This window comes from Fulmarus glacialis, unplaced genomic scaffold (assembly GCF_000690835.1).
Source record: "Fulmarus glacialis isolate BGI_N327 unplaced genomic scaffold, ASM69083v1 scaffold1677, whole genome shotgun sequence".
Lineage (NCBI taxonomy): Eukaryota > Metazoa > Chordata > Aves > Procellariiformes > Procellariidae > Fulmarus > Fulmarus glacialis.
Genome location: NW_009221049.1, coordinates 1 through 18,043, shown reverse-complemented (window position 1 = coordinate 18,043; position 18,043 = coordinate 1). Strand labels below are relative to the sequence as shown.

Sequence of the window (18,043 nt, the reverse complement as noted above, 5' to 3'; positions counted from 1 at the left end):
CAGTTGATAGCTTCTTTCCACAGAATGCAGCAGGAAAAGGGAGCTGTTGCCTCCACAGAGACAAAATGACCGTGATGGATGATGTCTTGCTGTTACGTGGTTCCTGTTGAGCGTGTGACCATGCTTTTACTCTGGTGTTGCTCCTCCTATGAACACCTTCAGAGAGATCTTAAAAGGAAAGATAAATACCTGACAATACATGTCAAAATTTTAACCCAAAGCAAACTTTCAGGAAACCTTTTCCAAACATGTATGAAGTGTGTACGTTTTTTCTTAACCAAACAACAAAAAGTACCCCAGTTCAATAGCCTTCTTAGCAAAGCCAGATAGTAAAAAGATGATAAAGTGGAACAGAATACAGCAAGCTGACATTTTCCGCAAGGTAACTCCCCCTCCCTATTTAAAAATGCCCCCAGTTATTTCTTAAATAGCATGACTTTTTAAAACAAAATCACAAACAATTTTAATAAAAACCATAATTTGTAAAATATTTTGGAATATCCCTTAAAACATTTTTCCACCTTTGACCACATCTAAAGCACAAGAAAGCCTTCAGTAAAACTAGAAGTCTGCTCCAACTTTTATGCAAGTTAATACCACTTGCATAGTCAGTCTACCGATCAAGGAAAAACCTCACAGTCAAGCCTTCACTTCAGAGCATTATTTAGTTAAAGATTAATTACTTGACCTTTTGGCCGTGTACAACGGAACACAAGTCAAAGACACATAAGTTCTTCCATTCTCTAAACAAATTCAGTCTCATATCTATAAGAAATTACCTTTGTGTTAGAATAGAGCACACTTTTCAGAACAAAATGTTTAAGCTAATAAAGCTTCATGGAAGCCTCAAAGAGGGCAGACAAGTCTTCTTCTGTTTGAGGACGCGGTGATAGTTTAGTTACTCTCTCCTGAAAGATTGAAGAAAAACTGCATTACAGAAGGTTGCCAATAAAATTAATCAAACAGTAGTTGAACTATGTGCCTTTGTATTAACATCCTTCACAGAGAATAACAAGGTTTTGCAAGTAAGTAATCAAGTAATTAAGGTTGAAGATTCATCAACCGTACAGTACTTTCAAGAATATATTAGTTTAAAATGCCTATAATTAAATACACAGAAGCAAGATTAAAATGCAGTTCAGTTCCAAAGTCAAGTACTTGAAACACGGGTCTTGTCAGTCACAGATGTCAGTACAGTGGTGTGTAGTATCCTGAGAATACAGTCCATTTTAAAATTCATTTGCCAGCATTGGAACTAGGAAGTCAATTTTTAGGGACCAAGATTTTCAAAATACAAGATCTCTCAAAGCCAAGGAACTGCCATAGATGGGGAGAGTAAACAGTGCTTGCAACCCAGACTTAAACAAAGAGACACAGCAAGGGACAGTAGTGAAACTGCTTAATAAATAGCCTGATACTTTGGAATCAGAATACAAAATTGTTGTGGTTGGTCTTCATTTGGACGGTGATTCAACAGAATTTTCATGTGCTGAAGTCCCACTGACTGAAACGAGACTCAGGTATATGCTTCACTGCTCTGCTTGACAAAATAACCACAAAGGCAGTGATGGCAATTCAGAAAAGCCCCACGCTACTGAGGATGAGGAGCTGCATTAGTGTAGGTAATCAGTTACTGCAGAAACACTCAGCTAAAAGGGCCTAACATTAATGTACTCATACTGGTTAAGATTAGTACTCTTATGCTTTCAACAGTCAATGATTTTAACATTTATTGAAAGACTGGGGAGAGTTACAAATATCTGTAAAGACAGAGGCCAGGCCTACACTAGGAACGCGTTATCTTTAGATGAATGCAGTGTATTTTGGCAAGACGGAGTTTCTTCTGCTACAACCTGTTTCAACATCTCCCTCGTGAAAGAGGCTGTCCCAGTAAAAGCTTTAAATCCCCCCCCCCCCCCTTTTCACATATGAGACAGTGGATGTCATTTGCTAGGGGCCTTGCCTCATGCACCAAGTGGTATGCTGGGGAAGGGGCTCCCCAGCTCCCTGCTTCAGGGGGAGGCTCAGCTCAGACGCCCTCTCGAGCGGAGCACACATGGCCGCCGCAGCGCAATGCTGCAGCACAATGCTGCAGCGCAATGATGCAGCCGCTCCACTTCCCTCTCGACCCACGGGGCTGCGACTTGTGGACAGGCTGGATGTGGTTACACAGCAAGAGAGGCCACCGCACTGTGAACTTAACATGTGAAATACCGGTCTAGCATGGTGAAGAAGTCAGCTGTGAGATATTCACAGTTCATAATCATGCTCAGCATGGTTAGCATGGTGTGTGACGAGGCTGAAAAGTGCAGCTATGAGTGTGTAACTTTACCTACACGAGGGGCTTTGCTGGTGCAGCAGTAGCAATCAAATGATACCTCTTTTCCCCATCCCTGACCAGCGCTGCTGGCACACATATCCAGCTAAAGAAAAGGCTAAGGTTCTTCTATGCAGTTTCGAAACCAAATGGAAAATTCAAACAGCACCAGGGCAAAAGTATGTTGTTTTTTTCAGACTCACAATACGCAAAATATAACAACTCAGTGCGCAAGTACTCAGTAAATTCATCAGGCTTATATTAGGACACTCTGGGCCAAATTACAGTTTTGCAGCCCTGTGCACCGAGATGGACAGAGTGATCTGTAAAATCACCCGGGGTGACAGGAAACTATCACCCTGACACACTGCAGCATTTCTCAGCTATATTGACAGAAGGCTCTGAACAGACGTTCCTCCTGTATGCCTCGACACAGAGGCACCAGCACTCCTTCTGCACAAGCCTGCTGATATTTGCTGATGCCCAGACAGCAAGGCCCCAGCTCACCCAGTCTGACTCAGTGCATTCTGGTATAGTGCCAAAAATGAGCAACTCCTGGCTCATCAGTGGTTCAGCCCCACTGCAGCTGCCTCTGGGACTTCTGCAGGGTGTAGGTGGGCTAGAGAACAGCCCTTCCACCATCTCTCATTTTCAGTCCTCCCCATCTTCCCTCAAACACCATCACAGGGCCGGCCACCTTAGACCTTGGGACAGCATCTTCTTTGCTAGACTCACTGCTGTCTGTAAATAGGATCTATTTCAGTAGACTCACTTAGAAAGGAAAATAAAATTCTGTTTTAACTTTAAGTATAAATGTTTGTCGCAGTAGAGTTCCCACCCCAAATCCCAGCAGTTAAGAGTAGATTAGTTTTGTTTTCCTGCAGCCTGCACTTCACAGTGTGGAATACACCCCGCACGTTTATTAGTGCTACCACCACTGCACCACGCTGCCTTGCCAACGTGAATGGGTCAGTGCTGTATTCCAAAGAAAACCTACTGCAAGATGAAAAGAAAAAATATACCAAAGATTAAACTGCATGGACTACCTCTGTGGGTAATAACGGACTACCAAGGAACACTAATACATTTTCATCATGCTACATTTCATATACAAAAATGAGGTTTGAGAAACTATTAGGTCATCTCATTTTACACAGTACAATTAATCATCAATGCCGTGAGACGACAGTAAATGAATTAGAAGTCAATTTGAGCTAAGCTAACAAACAAACAAAAAACCCCTTCAACACCTTTTGGTGAAGAACCTTCCCCCTCCCCCAGCTAGGCAAACCATGCCTTCAATGAGATGTTGTGCTTGTGATGACCCAAACCCAACTGTTTTGAAGGAACATATTTATCAAAATGAACGTCCAAAATGCCCCATAACAATGTACATGCATAACCTATTTGATGGGAGCTTAGTTTTCTTCCTGGCTTTGCCACTGCTCTGTTGTGTGTGATCCTAAATAGTTGCACCTTTGTGTCATTTTCTCAGGTATGAAATAGGAATGTTAATATTTACCCTCTGTTGTAAAGTTGCTCTGAGATTTATGAATAAGAAGAACTAGACATGGTAAGAGGTACTGCTATAAAAAGTGAGTAACATTTCAGCCTATAAAATTTTCATTTTCTCCATAGTGTTTATTTCCCTTGCTACTTGGTGGAAATAAATCGTAAGTGGACAGAACAGTCCATAGCGTATGAATCAAACTGTCTTTTTACAAGGAAGACACTGGATTTTGCTTTTGGAGTGGTTGCTTTTTGCAGTGTCTTTGTGAGCGCTGAAACAATAAGGGATATTACAAGTTTAATCTATATCATCCCAGGGGACCTTATTTCAAATTCTGATGGGGGTCAACGGAACAAAAAAGCCATCTGGGAAGAAAAGTGCAACTCCTCAATATGGAAAAGTTTAATGCAAAGTGAGCTCGATCTTTCTTACCAGATAGCACTTGGTACTAAGGCTTTATCTATAACCCATCCTGCATACATAATTAACAGAGATAGTTATGAAAAAGCAGTATCTTCTATAAAGATCAAAAGTCTATGAAAAACATCCTGTTTTTTAAAAATGTGACGTTTAAAAAAACACCTAGCCTTTCTTTCTGAATCCATGCGAAGAACAGACTGCAGCATGTACTCCATCTCACTGAAAAGAAAAACCTAAACTGTGCAGAGAAACAAAATACAGTTGACTATCCATAATTTTCACCATTTTAATTGTTTTCATGTAGGACTAGAAATAACATTTGCTTGAAAAGAAACACTTCTGTTTTTTCAAAAATCTGCTCTTTTTATTTGACAAGAAAAACTGTTTTGCTTTCTGTCTTACCTGAGGCAGAGTGCCTTTGACTAATGCAGGGATGTCTGCTTTAGAATAACCAATTGCAGCTAAGCCATCATCAACATTCAGATCAAACAGGAATTTCCGGAGCGTGTCTGCCAAAATAAACCCCGCATCTTTGATTCTGGCAGTGCGGATGTCAGCTCCTAAAATAAGACATAATGCCCTGACTGTAGGGTGGAGAGAGAGGAGGAAGCCTGTTCCAGACTTAATTTAATCATAATATCAGCTGAATACATATCCATACATAACAGTCACTGCCCTAAAAGCAACACGAAGTAAGAAGAGGAATCAGTCTTCATTTTACAGTTGGAATAGTTTGTAAAAGGTGAAATAAAACAAGATCAGGAGAAGCAGGTAACTGCTGCCAGAAAGACTAACTGCCACATGAGGTTAACTTCCGTTCCCTCTGTGCTTACAGGGAGAAGCACTTTTCGATCTGACTAACCGCTGGGAGGAAAGCAGCTAACACATGAACGTCAATGGTATTTATTTTTATGGACAGTGTGCCAAATGCTAACTTTATTTTAAGGCCTTGAGTTTGCTGACATCTAGAGGACATGGAAACCACTGACTATTCTGTTAAATTACACATTAAAAGAGGACTAGAGCATGTAGGCTGAGAAAGACAGAAGATGGCAGGGCAATATTCAAGGGGTTAAGTAAACCCTAAACTTAATGCTATTTGAATATGTGCTGACTTGTGTAGGATAATGTAGAACTGAAGAGACGAACAGGCATCTTTGAAACATCTACTGAACAGTAATGAAAGCATAAATATAAAATGAAAGATTACCAGTATTTCTTACAGAATAGCTCGCTTCCCCTCCTTCAATGAATGGTCAGGACTTATTTAAAAGTAATAATAAAAACATGTCCAGACAGATGACACAGGTTCCTCCATATGATATCTTTTCAAAGTAAGCTGAGATAAATTTGTTCTCTGTGTAACCTCAATGATGTTACACCAGAACTATGTTAGGTCCAAGTGCCATACTGAGAGATGAGTAAGAGCACAACATAGCTACAGGAAGAATATTTTCTGTGATCCTCACACAGTTCAGTGTAAAATTCAAAGGGGGTTAAGTGAACAGGAGACTAACAAGCTCATTTGAGGAGCTCAGATATTCAAGTAGTAATACTGGCAGTACTGTGGTAGAGAATGTCTGGGAGAAATTGATAAATAAGGTATGACAGAGTCTTGTACGAAGTCTTATGCTATTGGGATTATGCCATGCAGTCTGAGTTTATCCTGGGTTTTGCTGTAGAGGAGTAACTGGAACATAAATCCAGTATCTTCAGATTGTAAAGTAAAAGGGAAAGGGAGGGGGGGGAAAAAGGACAGTAAATGTGAAGGGCAGTTTTAAAATATTGCTATAGTTCTAGTACCTTTTGCTCAACCTAAAGACATCAGTCTTTGATTGCACTTAGAAAATTTCTGGCCACACACACACCTATTTCAACTGTTTAAGAATCCGTCCAGGGAGGTATTAAGATTTTTCTGGCTGTACCCAAATTTACAGCTGTACATACACACAACATAACTATTTAGTGATCTGCTCCATGTCATAAAATACCTTCTAGTCATTGCATTTGGCAACATGACAGATTTGAATCAGCTACTGTAGTCAGTTGGACTCTGGACTGGAATCAGAAGTAAACACCCCAGGTAGGAATTAACAAATTTAATTCCACGTGACATGTTTCGGCAGAGTCCCTTTACAGCAAGGCAGACAATAACATAGTTCCAATTTCTATTGAGAAAACTAACAGAGCTTTTAGAGACAGAATTTATGGCAGCAGTTGATACCACAAAACCTAAAGGAACTGCTTTTTAACCACTTGTTTTAAAATCAAGGAGCCACAGTCAAATTCTCTGATATGCTGTGCTGGCCAGTTATCCAGAAATATTTTCTTAGCCTGTTTTGAGTTGTATGTTATTGCTATAGGAACACAGATATTTTGTAGCTTAGTATATGATTCCAATTAGGTTTGTGTTCTGGTTTTGACCATAGGCAGAACTGCATACTTCGGAGGAAGGCTGAACAAACTTCATAGCCAACATTTATAAAATAAACAGAATTTTCCCCCAGTGTATTTTTCCTGACCATGTTGTTTTACATCCTCTTTAAAATACTGTGATATTTTCATTGTCTGTATAAAAGTCCCACTCCTCCTTGAAACCCGCAATGCTTTCAGATTACTTACACAAGGAAGTCATACACGTGACTGAATTGCTGTGACTTGCATACAGAAGGCTGACCATACAAGGGACTGAACACAAATTTTCCAAATACCAGGAGAGTTGCCCTAACCACTTTCTCTCTACACCGCTGCGCATGTGACTGTGATTGTTCATTAGCGAGCATGGGTATTAGCAGCAGTTTAGCGACAACACAGTCTAGTGCAGATGAAAAACCCTGACCCTAGATATAAATAAATTAGCCCACTGCAGAGCCGTGTTGTCACAGCTAGCCTGCTAACAGTTCCAAGATTACACCACTGAAAACTAGTTTATTACACAGTGACGACGCCTTCCGGTGATGGTTTGCACAGGTAACAAAGCACTGTATGAAAAGATAATCTTTAAATGAGCTGTCAGCTTGCAGCATTTACTTTTATTCTGCTAAGAAGCAGAAAAAGCCACTTTGTTCATTAACCCACTTCTGAGCCATCACAGATGTGTCCACAGAATAGCTACTCCATGCTTTCCCTTGACGATGCCACTGAGAAATTCCAACACCTACAAACAAGCTTAGGCCTACATTAGAAAGACCAAAACCCACAGCTGTGTGCCACAGAAAAAGAGCAGGAGTGATTCAGAATATCACTCTGTCCTGATTCATTGCCACAGCAGGAAATTTGTTAGGGAAAATGCTTCCTTTTAGCTAACAGATGCACCTGACTACTGGTTTGTTTTATGGTATCTACTTTAAAGTAACTACTCTCCATACAGGACCAAGAGAGATGCCAATCACAGCTACTCTCTCCTGGTTCATAACAGATCTACAGCTAATTTCAGCTGTCCAGTTTTCTAACCAAGAAGCAGGTTTCTCCAGCTTGCTTCTCTAACTGCATCATCCAATATAAAAATTTAGCATTTTTCTACCTAAGTGTGCATTATGTGTAACTCAGACTCCAGAATCTTGTTTTTTAAACTTAAAACCCCTGCAACAACCAACTACAATTGCTTGCACGCATTTTTTTTCCCTCCCAAAAAGACATTTTGGAAAGAGTTCCATTTGTACGAGTAAGTTGTATCTATAGAGATTCCTACCTAGTATCTCTGCAGCTTCCAAGTGCCGCTCAGGATGCATCTGTGCCGTGAAAGCAAACACTGCTGGGGATGTCAGCACCACAGAAAGGCCATGTGGCTGGGGGAAAAAGAAAAAAAAAAAAAGAATAAAATCACATCAACAGGACATGCACTTTCAACTTCAATGTGCTTTAATGCTCATTAATGTGAGATAACAGAGAATTGAAATGTATAATACGAAAACAAAGATAAACCAAGTTTTACCACTAAAGAGTGATCCACATTATAATCCTTTGGTTTATAAGTTTTCACCAAACCAGAAATAGGGTAAGACATTCCATGGCTGGAACAGAGAGTAGAAAGAAAGTGGTTAGGGCAGCTCTCCTGGTATTTCAAAAATTTGAGTTCAGTCTCCCTTGTGCGGTCAGTCTTCTGTATGCAAGTCTCTTAGGTTCAGGTACTCAAAAGGTATTTAGGTACGCATATGGTATGGATGTTAGGTACAGACAACCCTCACCCCTCTGCACCTTAGGGACCCAGCTGTAAAGAACAGTACCTCCTTACTTTGCGAGTGTGAAGTTATATTACTCCACTGACTGGACTGAAAGATGTTCAGTTATTAAAGTAATACAGATATGCCAAAAATAGCATAATCTGCATCCCTACCTGATCACACTGCCTGAGAAAAATAAACATTAATTTAAAAGTATAATTAAAGAGTGGATTTGCTCAAACAAAAGGAATGAAAGGAAGGTCTCTGAAGAGAATGACTGCTAATAACTTCTTCACACAATTCAGGCTTAGGCTTTGCTTCTCTGAGATTTTCACCCATATGAAACTACATTGCCTTGCAATATTAATTACAGCTCATTTCAGCCTGCTGAGTGCCTACCTCACAGGCAAACTTACAGACAATTGCATCAGTTCAGGAATGGCACAAGATTACCTCATTGCTGTCTCACTGCAGAACAGCTGGCATGAAATTCAACATCTTAAATGCCATTGATGTTTTTTTTTTTTCCCTAACTATGGTTTTTACTATCGAGGAAGGTAAAGAAGGCCATGTTTTGTAATTTTTATGTGATTGGACTTGAGTATCACAAGCCAGAATACACAATCCTCACACACATGAATGCCAAGAGCCCATCAATTTTTCACAACACACGGCTCGCCCTGCATCACAGGCCAGGCTACAATGTCTTACTATATATTCAGCAACAAAGGCAGTGATGTTTTTGGCAATCTGAAACAAACATTAGCTAGAAGCTGACCTCGGATGGGGTTAACGTTTTTCTGTACTCACCAGAGATGAACACCAGCATTGCCAAAGCCAATACCAGCAAAAGCACTTGCTAGGTGCATGTTGGCTCTTGCTTCACGGTCTTCAGGGTTTCTGATGGCTCTGTGCACCATGGAGACAACGGTACCAGTGAGTTCACAAACGGATTGGTAATTCAGGATGGAGAAGGGAGAGAGGGTTTCTTTATGGACAGATATACAAAAACCTCTAAGGTAAGCTGAGATAAAAATGCTGGAAATAGGATCAATTCACACTTCAGTCAGAGAACAATCCTGCTTCTGGATCAGTAAGTAGATCAAACTGGTTCAAAACTGAGTAAATAGAGAGAATTTAGCCATATTCACCTCAGTGGTGGTTTAAACAATACTACTTAGGAGCTTTGGCAATCCTATGTATGGCTCCAAGATCACTGCAGCTTTCTCACCATCTCACTAGGTGGTGGTCTGGACCCCACCATCTGTGCGGGAAGAGGACAGGGTTCCTTGCCTTCCTACGCATCAGACTGCTTGTGCAGTTTGACAACATGGAAAAAAAGTCTCATGAATAGATTCCATAGGAACGATAAACAACTACTTTAATTAGCTAGGTACTATAAAAAGTCTTTTACAAAAAACCCCCACACTGATCTTTCATAGAAGTGCACATGGTATACAAAAGCTGCATACAGGCTAAAACTTTATTGGCAGAGATCAAAACCAACTCCCAGTCAAGTCAAAACTTAATCTAAATTGAAAGTCTTCTAAGTATGAACTAGTTTTCAGTCAATGCATAATTTTGCACATTCGTAAATACACGTGGTTACCTTCTTGATGGACATATAAGTATCTTAATTTTCACTGAAAGTCACAGAAATTACACCAAAGTATTTCATTCAATTTGTTACATATTCTCCTTATACTGTCATAGAAAGAGGAGTCTTGAAAAAAAACGTGAATGCTGCTCCCGTATTAACTGAGCAGCTCGAAATACCTTTAACTGAGGACTTAGAAAATAGATTCACAGAGGCATTAAAAACCTACCTCCTCAAGACAACCTTGGAACCCTAATTCTACTTTCAATGTTATTTGAAAAACTTTTTGCTTTATTCAAGAGAAATCCAGGGTAGAAAATGAAGGTTTAATGTAATAGTTTGCCTTATTTAGCCTAAAATTCAAATTCTTCTAACGATCCTTTTTTGGGCTGAAGACTGAAGACTGAACGTACTGCAAGGGGAGTGGCTGTTAAACGTATTACCTTTTCAAATATTTAGCCACAATGCGCAGAGCATGAAGAGCCCAGACATCACTGATGGGGTTGCTGCCTTGGTAAGCTGGTCGGTTGATTGGATTTGAAGGGCAGGGACTACGCATGTTTTTTAAGAGCGGTGTACGATTCTAGAGCATGGCTAAAAGAAAGATTGAAAAATGAATTATTTAAGTGGGAGAGCTCCATTTTACTGCCCTGCTGCCCTTTGAATGCAGGTTTTTCTTATTTACTTCTGGTGTTTAACAGTTGCCAAAAATAGAAATACAATCTCATAGACAACTGGGAGAACGCTGGGCGGGCACCTCCAGAGTGCTTTGCTCTCCAACAGACACACAGAAGGCAATCCAAATGCAGCCACAGTCTATCAGCTCACACCATGCTTAAAGTTAGGTTGGACAAACTGGCATCTTGAGGTGTAATGCTTTTCATTGAAGAGCACTGTGCATGTGCAATGGGTGCGTTTCCTTTCTGTAGGACAGGAACCGTAAAAGGGTTTAGCACTGGAAGCATTGTAAGCTACCTTTTGTTTAAAAGTATTGACCTTTAAAAAATTAGGAGTATGATACTTAAGCTAAGTGGAACTGCCAACAGTCTCACCTGCCAGATACTCATGAATCTGACTACATAAAGAAGGGGCACTGCCTACATTACTACATTTAGATCTACAAAACTACAGACAAACCATTTTAATTTATGAACAAATGCCTCAATTCCATTACAGACATTGTAGTTCAGGATACTTCACCAAGCTTGAGAAATCACACAGTTTCATTATACATCTATCACTTTAATGTACATAGCACCCAGAAGCCAAGTAAGCTCTGGCCCTCTGAATAGAAACTTCCATCCATTTTGTGCAGTTAAAAGCTGTGGGTTTAAGATGAAGAAAATTTTGTGCCATGTGAAAAGCACATTATGAGAGGGGTTCTGAAGATGGTCATAATTGGGCTAACATCTGCCAGCATCCCACAGCCTTCACAAATTTTTCTTGACACATCGTGGCTTTTATTTGAAAATCCTTGTTCTCTATTCCCTGCCGTGTCTGTGAGACATGCTAAACGCTGTCACAACTGTGATTAATCATCTACTTGATCTCTTAAAAAGGGAGACCTGGATTCTCTTCCCTGACAACAACCAACCTGGAAGCAAATGGCTTCTCCAGTGCACTGCAAAAACATTAAAATTTGTGCAAATGAGTGATTTGTTTTCATGCATTCTGAGGGAGGTAGTCAAAGTATAATGAAGACCACCTTAACAAGAACAGGAAAGAGAGGAAAAAAAGTATCATCCTTTTCTGCGCCTAAAATAAATTTTTTCTACAATCATCATAGTAAAAATACAAAATTGTAATAAATTCAAGTAGCAGCCTACACAGAAGACTCACCAAAGCACATCAAAGCCACTGTTGGCCACTATTCGCTCAGGCATAGACAGTGTGTGTAAAGGATCAATGATGCCTAAAGTTGGTTTAATGGCTCTTGAAGCAATACCTGCAATATGTAAGTGAGGAAAAGGAGTTAAGGATTTTTTGCAACAAAATAGGACAAGACAAGCTTAAGGTTCAAAACATAACAATAATGAGTGGAAATGATTTGAAACTATGAAGATAAAAGCAAAGAGAGAGAAGGGTGAGTAAGAAGTATCTATGAATCCAAGTTGTACTGATGATGAAGTCCCTGTAAGAGAGTTTTGTGATTTGAGACTGTTGCCTGAAGTGAATTACACCAGACAATGTTCTCTCTCCATCTGTAACCCTCCCTGAGTAGCCTATACTTTCAAAATGTCTGTGCTGAATGGCATCTGCAACATTATTCTTAGATTTGTATCTTCTGTGAATAATCAGAGGGCAAGACTGGTTTGTGTCTACAAGCAATTGCTATTGCTAATTGCTGTCTTCAGCATCTGTAATAACCATGCCTTCATATTTTGGTTAAGGGGCCACCGATGTAGCTTTGAGAGAGAGAGACCTACAGACACACAGACACAAACAGGCTGATTGACTACATATAGACTAGAAAACTCTGAGCTATGCTCAGAGCTCCTTACCACACCCATTTGGGTCCCAAGTACTGTAGACTGTGTGGCATATAAAATCCACACGTTTAGAACGAAAACCTCAAAACAGCTATGAAGCTTAGGATGACATTTTAGCCTTAATATTTATTTGCCAGGGATAAAAAGGCCAAAGGAAGACAGTGCCCCTCACTTGCACAGCATCTCAGGCCTGAGGTTTCAAAAGTCAGGAAAAGAAACATTTGGTTGCAATTACACAACAAAGAAACAGAAGTCTTAAAAGCAGAAAGCAAAATACAGAGGAAATGAGGAACAGTTGGTTGACCCTGAATGTAAGTAGAAACTTCCTTTGCAATTAACATTTTCTGCCATTTAAGAACTTGAAAGATTTTAGTTTCCTGTTTTGCCTTCAAACTATAATCCACTGTATTACATAGGTATTTCATTATGTTAATATGCTATAAATGTAATTCAAGGAGGAAACCTTTAAGCTCTTCAGATTTGCCTCTGGCAGTTGAATCAAACAAAATGACACCTGAAATGACATTCTTTCAAGGCAGGGAAATAACGAAGACATTGGAAAAGCAATTGTCTTGAACAGCAGACAAAAAGAAAATCTCACCGGTTTTTACTCTTAGTTCTTTGAAGTCAAAAATGGCAACACCAGTGGTTTCACTTCCAGTTCCAGCTGTCGTAGGAACTTAAAAGGAAGAATGGGGATAACAATAAACAATAAGTAATACATAATACTGCAAAATAAATAAATAAAAACACAATAATAGTGCCACCAAAAATACAGGATCCAGGAAACCTCAGAGATATCCCTGATCCGAAGCCAACAGGTCAAAGCGAAACTGCCACTTTGATCTCTTTTCTCAGTAAAAGGAGTCAAACTCAGCTAAACAAGACAAACTAATGACAAAAACTGTGATTTTACTTCCACTGAAGTAAATAGCAAAATTGCTGCTGAATACAACTAGAGGAGAAGTAAGCCCACAGGAAGGTGAAACAGTCGTGGTAAACTGATTTCAGTAGAAATATAAACCAGAGTGTAGAATGACTGCCTTTCTCCTAGCCCTCACTCTCCGCACACCCCCCTTCTGCTTTACCTGCAATGAGTGGCTTGAGGGGCACAGTGACAGGCTTCCCTTTCCCAATAGGAGCATTGACGTAATCCAAGAAGTCCGATGTAGGGCTGGACGCATACAGGTTGGCAGCTTTACAGGTGTCTATTACAGACCCACCTCCAACAGCAACATAGGCATCAAACTCTCCCTTTTTAGCAAATTTAATGGCGTCCAGGAAACTGGGAAAACAAGAAAAGCTTTCGAATTAGTCAGGAGAAAAACAGCACATAGAGAAACGAACTATTAAGACCAGCGTAGAGGTCACAAGGAGGTGTTTAAACAGCCGTATGGCATGTTGTAAGAGCCTAGGCACCACTTTGAGAAGCGCACTGTCAGAAGTAGTACCTTTGGTCTGTTGGCTCCACCCGGACATTATCATACATCTGAAAGTTTATATCATATTTTGCCAAGGAATTCAATACTGCATTTACAGGAGGGAGTTGGGAGAGGTTTTTATCTGTCATCAAACAAACTCTTCTAGCACCAAGATTCTGCAGGTCCTACAACAACAATGAAATTAAAAAACAAAGAACTGGTATAAAATCATACACTGAACTATTTAAATACTAATCCAAATCAACTGAACCATTTAATAATAATAAAAAACCCAACCTAAAAATAGTTGGTTATTGTAAAATTTTTGAAACAGTATCAGCTAAAGAAAAAGAGGATTAACCACATACATATAGGATGCAGAAAACAGCATAAGGTATAAAGCTGCCAAACTTATATAGTTGAAGTCTTATGATAGAAGAAAACTAATGATAAAGATGTTGAACAAGTGAAAACCACGTGGAACCACTTAAGACTACAGTAAAATATAAAATATTTTTTTGAAATATTTTTTTCCTATACAATTCCTCTGACATAAAAAGGCTTTTCCACAGGTTACGTCTCCACTAACTGCCTGCTAAAGCATGGCATTAAAATCTTGAAAATTTAATATTGAATATTAATTTATTGATAAAAAAATCAAAATAAGCTGGCAAAAAGAAGAAAAATAATACTACATCCTAACCTTTGCTAAATTAATTGTCACAATAGCTATACATGCAGTTCTAAATAATCCTAATGCTGTTTAAAGACAGAGTTCTGTCTAACTTCATTTACTATCTGACTATTAATTTACTTTACAAATTTGCAAATAAAAAAGAGAACTGTTAATGCCATAAATGCCAAGAAAAGAGGAAAAAATGATAAGTGAAAAAACCCAATGATAAAGGCGAACTGGAACAATGTACTCGGGTGAATCATCTCACACTGCTGAAACAAAAATTCTGCACTTTCACAGTGCAAACTCAGAGCTGAACGGATACCCACCTAATTTAATGGAAACTCTCTGATTCATTTTAATGAGCACTAGAAGAGACGAAAGTGATCTTGAGAAAATCCTGGTGAGTCACCAGGATCCAAAACTTTTTGAATTAAATTCCCTGTCAGAGAAAAATCTTGTTGCATAATCCTGGCAAATCATGAACGATCTAATTATCTACTAAGCTGCATTTCATGTACTCACTCATACCACAGCAACATTGATGTAACATGCTTCTGTTCTTTACCCAACAGTATTTTCCAACCTTTTTACATTGGTATATATGACTACACATACTGCAAAGCAGTGGATCAGACACACCATATATAAGCTTTCCTGCATAAAATGGATTGACAGCACCAGCAGCCCTTTAAAAAAATAACTTTTCACCAGTGATGGACTTACACTACGGAAGCTTACCATGCCAATCTCTTTAGTGACTCCTTCTCCGTATCGGATGTTCGAAATGGCCATCTACAAAAAAAGAACACATTTTTTCTTGAAAAATGGAGAAATGGCATCTAGTCCCAAGCAGTCAAAGTGAAATACAAATATTTACTAATGTAAATATTTGTTAAATGCCGTATTTGGAAGTGTACAAAATACTACTTTTAAATAAAATATATTTTATTATTAAATCTACCTCAAATGCATAGTCTGTATTTCCCAGGGTAGGCCGTTCAGGGACTGGAATGGAAATGAAACAGTAAAATTAGGGAACAAAAAGTGACTTCAGTCTGTACCTCAATACTAAAGTTGACAGATTCCTTTGCTTTTAAAATCACTAATACATTTGCACAGGTCATCTTGGCTTGTTACCCATTTCGTCCCTTGTTGTTTGAGAGATTAAATGATCCAATTACTTAATTTGATTCATACAATTCAGCAAAGCAAGGGTGTTTTTTCTTTCCTTCAAGAACTAAGTCTTTCCTATAAAAACAGAGTAAGTTAGCAGGAAGTTTGCATGAGAATTTGTTTGCAGTCTGCAAGACCAGAACAGTACATAACAAGTAAGTAGGACTAAGTATCCGCAGAGCATACAGGCCGCTACGTACAGGTTACAAATGCGTAGGGGCTACATGATAACCTTCAGAACAACTTTTAAGACAAATCCATGAGGCATCCTCCATACGCACCCGGATAGAGAACGTCTTTTGTATGTGTGAGAGTAATACTGACAGGTGTTTACACTTCTTTTTACTTCTGCCTAGTCCTGAACTTGCAGGTGAAACTGAATTGCCTGAAAATTAAGAAACTGCACGCATTGCTAATAATAAACATAGTTTTAATAAGAATCAGAGTGTCACTATCAACTTTATTTAGTAGAAGAGAGAAGACATTTACAAGGATAGTATTTCAATCACATCCTCTCTCTGCCACGTCGTTCTTGCATGAATTTTCACAAAACTCTCCATTTCTTGCATATCCTGATTTTGCCACAAAGCGAAGCAAACTGCATCAACTGAAACAGCCCATTCTTCTCCAAGAAAAGATCAGATGAGGCATTCTGCTCTTTCTGCTGAAGTCATGCCTTCTGTCTGCTATATTAATTGAAAATATGCGATTTGGATTCAGATCCGATGAGTGAAGCCATGATAATGAGTCTTACAGACACTCTGGGGTGCACTGAAGCACTGACCCACAACAGTAACAGATAGATGTATTAAAATCCTTTATGAACTTTCTATTCAAGCCCAGGCCAGCTGCTGTCAGCTCTTTCACTCCCATCTCTTGCCAGGCTGTACGTGTTTGACCTCTCCTGGAGTTTGAGTCTGCTGTACTCTCAGTCATTAATTTGACAGGCTCAGAACGTGTCCAAACCATTTACTCTCTTGCTTCCTGATAATATAATAGATGCCCTGCTGTTATATTCTTGAGCCAAACTTAACTTTCAGGAAGAATTTTATGGAGTTCAAAAATTGCACTATTTCCTCAAACACAATGAACATTTTTTTTCTGCTACAGTCACTATTAAATCAATTCCCACTATTTAGACACTTACTGAACCAATACAATCTTGCTACATTATAGACTCAACTGCTGCCTAAAACTTACAGAGAGGGTTCTTAACTAAGACTTCTGGGCTTTAGCAAGGGCTTAGTTTGAATTGACTGAGTAGGTCATCAAGCAGACAAGCAGAAGAATGAGATTCTGTTTCTCAGCTGTGCTATTGTCTTGCTTTATGATGATCTGGGGCAAAAAAGTATCTGAATATATATATAGCTTTTCCACGTGTAAAATGGTAATGGTAATTCTTTAAAAAGTGTCTTAAGCAAAACACATGAATCCAAGCCACTCAGAATTACACCTTGGTGAAATTATGGCCCAAAATACTAATTTTTATTGGATCCGGAGACTGACCAGCACACAGATAGCTATTTCCATAGCCTCCCTACAGTCAGTGCAAACAGAAATTCCTCCCAGGGTGACTCGGTGCAGCTCTCCTGCTCTCACTGCACAACCCTGGCCTAAGCGAGCTGCGTTCTCGGGACTGACTGTATAAAAAGCCTATGGAGATTACATTCCCCAAGCCAAAGCAGACCTTTGTGAATAACTCCTTTTTATCCATATCGCTTCCTGTTCCTTTTCTAATGTAACGTATTTTTCCCCTCAAAAGCAGATCTAAAGTTGAGATGGCTCAGGTGATGACAGCGGTAGTAGCAGCCAGAGCAAATTTCTGATCAACGTGCCTTGCGGGAAGGGGAGGGAGGGAGAGGATGCATTAGTTGTGGCTTACGTGGGAAGAGCAAGTCTCTCCAACAACAACCACTATCATTGTACAGTCGCAAAATAAGAGACTGCTTACTTTCTCCTTTAAACTGTTCTCTTTCCTACCTGTTGCCTGCACCCTCTGCCCAGGTTACAATGCTACATACGGCTCTACAGGGCCACGGTCTCCTACAGAATTATTTTGGAGACACAAATTTAAGTCTTACCTTGGGAATAAGTCTGGCAATGGCTCGGGCACCGACATCTAGTTAAAATGTAAAAAAAGGAGGCACGGTTAAAAGGAAAAACTAAAGCAGAAAAACCAATCTGTCTTTGCCTAAAAGTCTCCTGTATGCACCGTTCATCGCGCCCTACCCCAAGGGGCCTGCCCGCGGGGCCCGGCTGAGGAGGCGGCCTGGC

At 39.6% G+C, this 18,043-nt stretch overlaps 1 protein-coding gene across 1 annotated transcript; it reads right to left on the bottom strand.

Moving 5' to 3' along the window:
• Positions 1-465: 465 nt before the first annotated feature.
• Positions 466-17,881, bottom strand: ADHFE1 (alcohol dehydrogenase, iron containing, 1). The gene is given in 14 exon segments (XM_009580924.1): positions 466-908; positions 4,650-4,807; positions 7,939-8,035; positions 8,182-8,260; positions 9,221-9,319; positions 10,451-10,570; positions 10,572-10,601; positions 11,847-11,952; positions 13,098-13,175; positions 13,585-13,781; positions 13,948-14,102; positions 15,335-15,388; positions 15,558-15,601; positions 17,851-17,881. Coding segments are annotated over 12 exon segments (1,257 nt in total). The 5' UTR covers positions 15,558-15,601; positions 17,851-17,881; the 3' UTR covers positions 466-824.
• Positions 17,882-18,043: the final 162 nt, after the last annotated feature.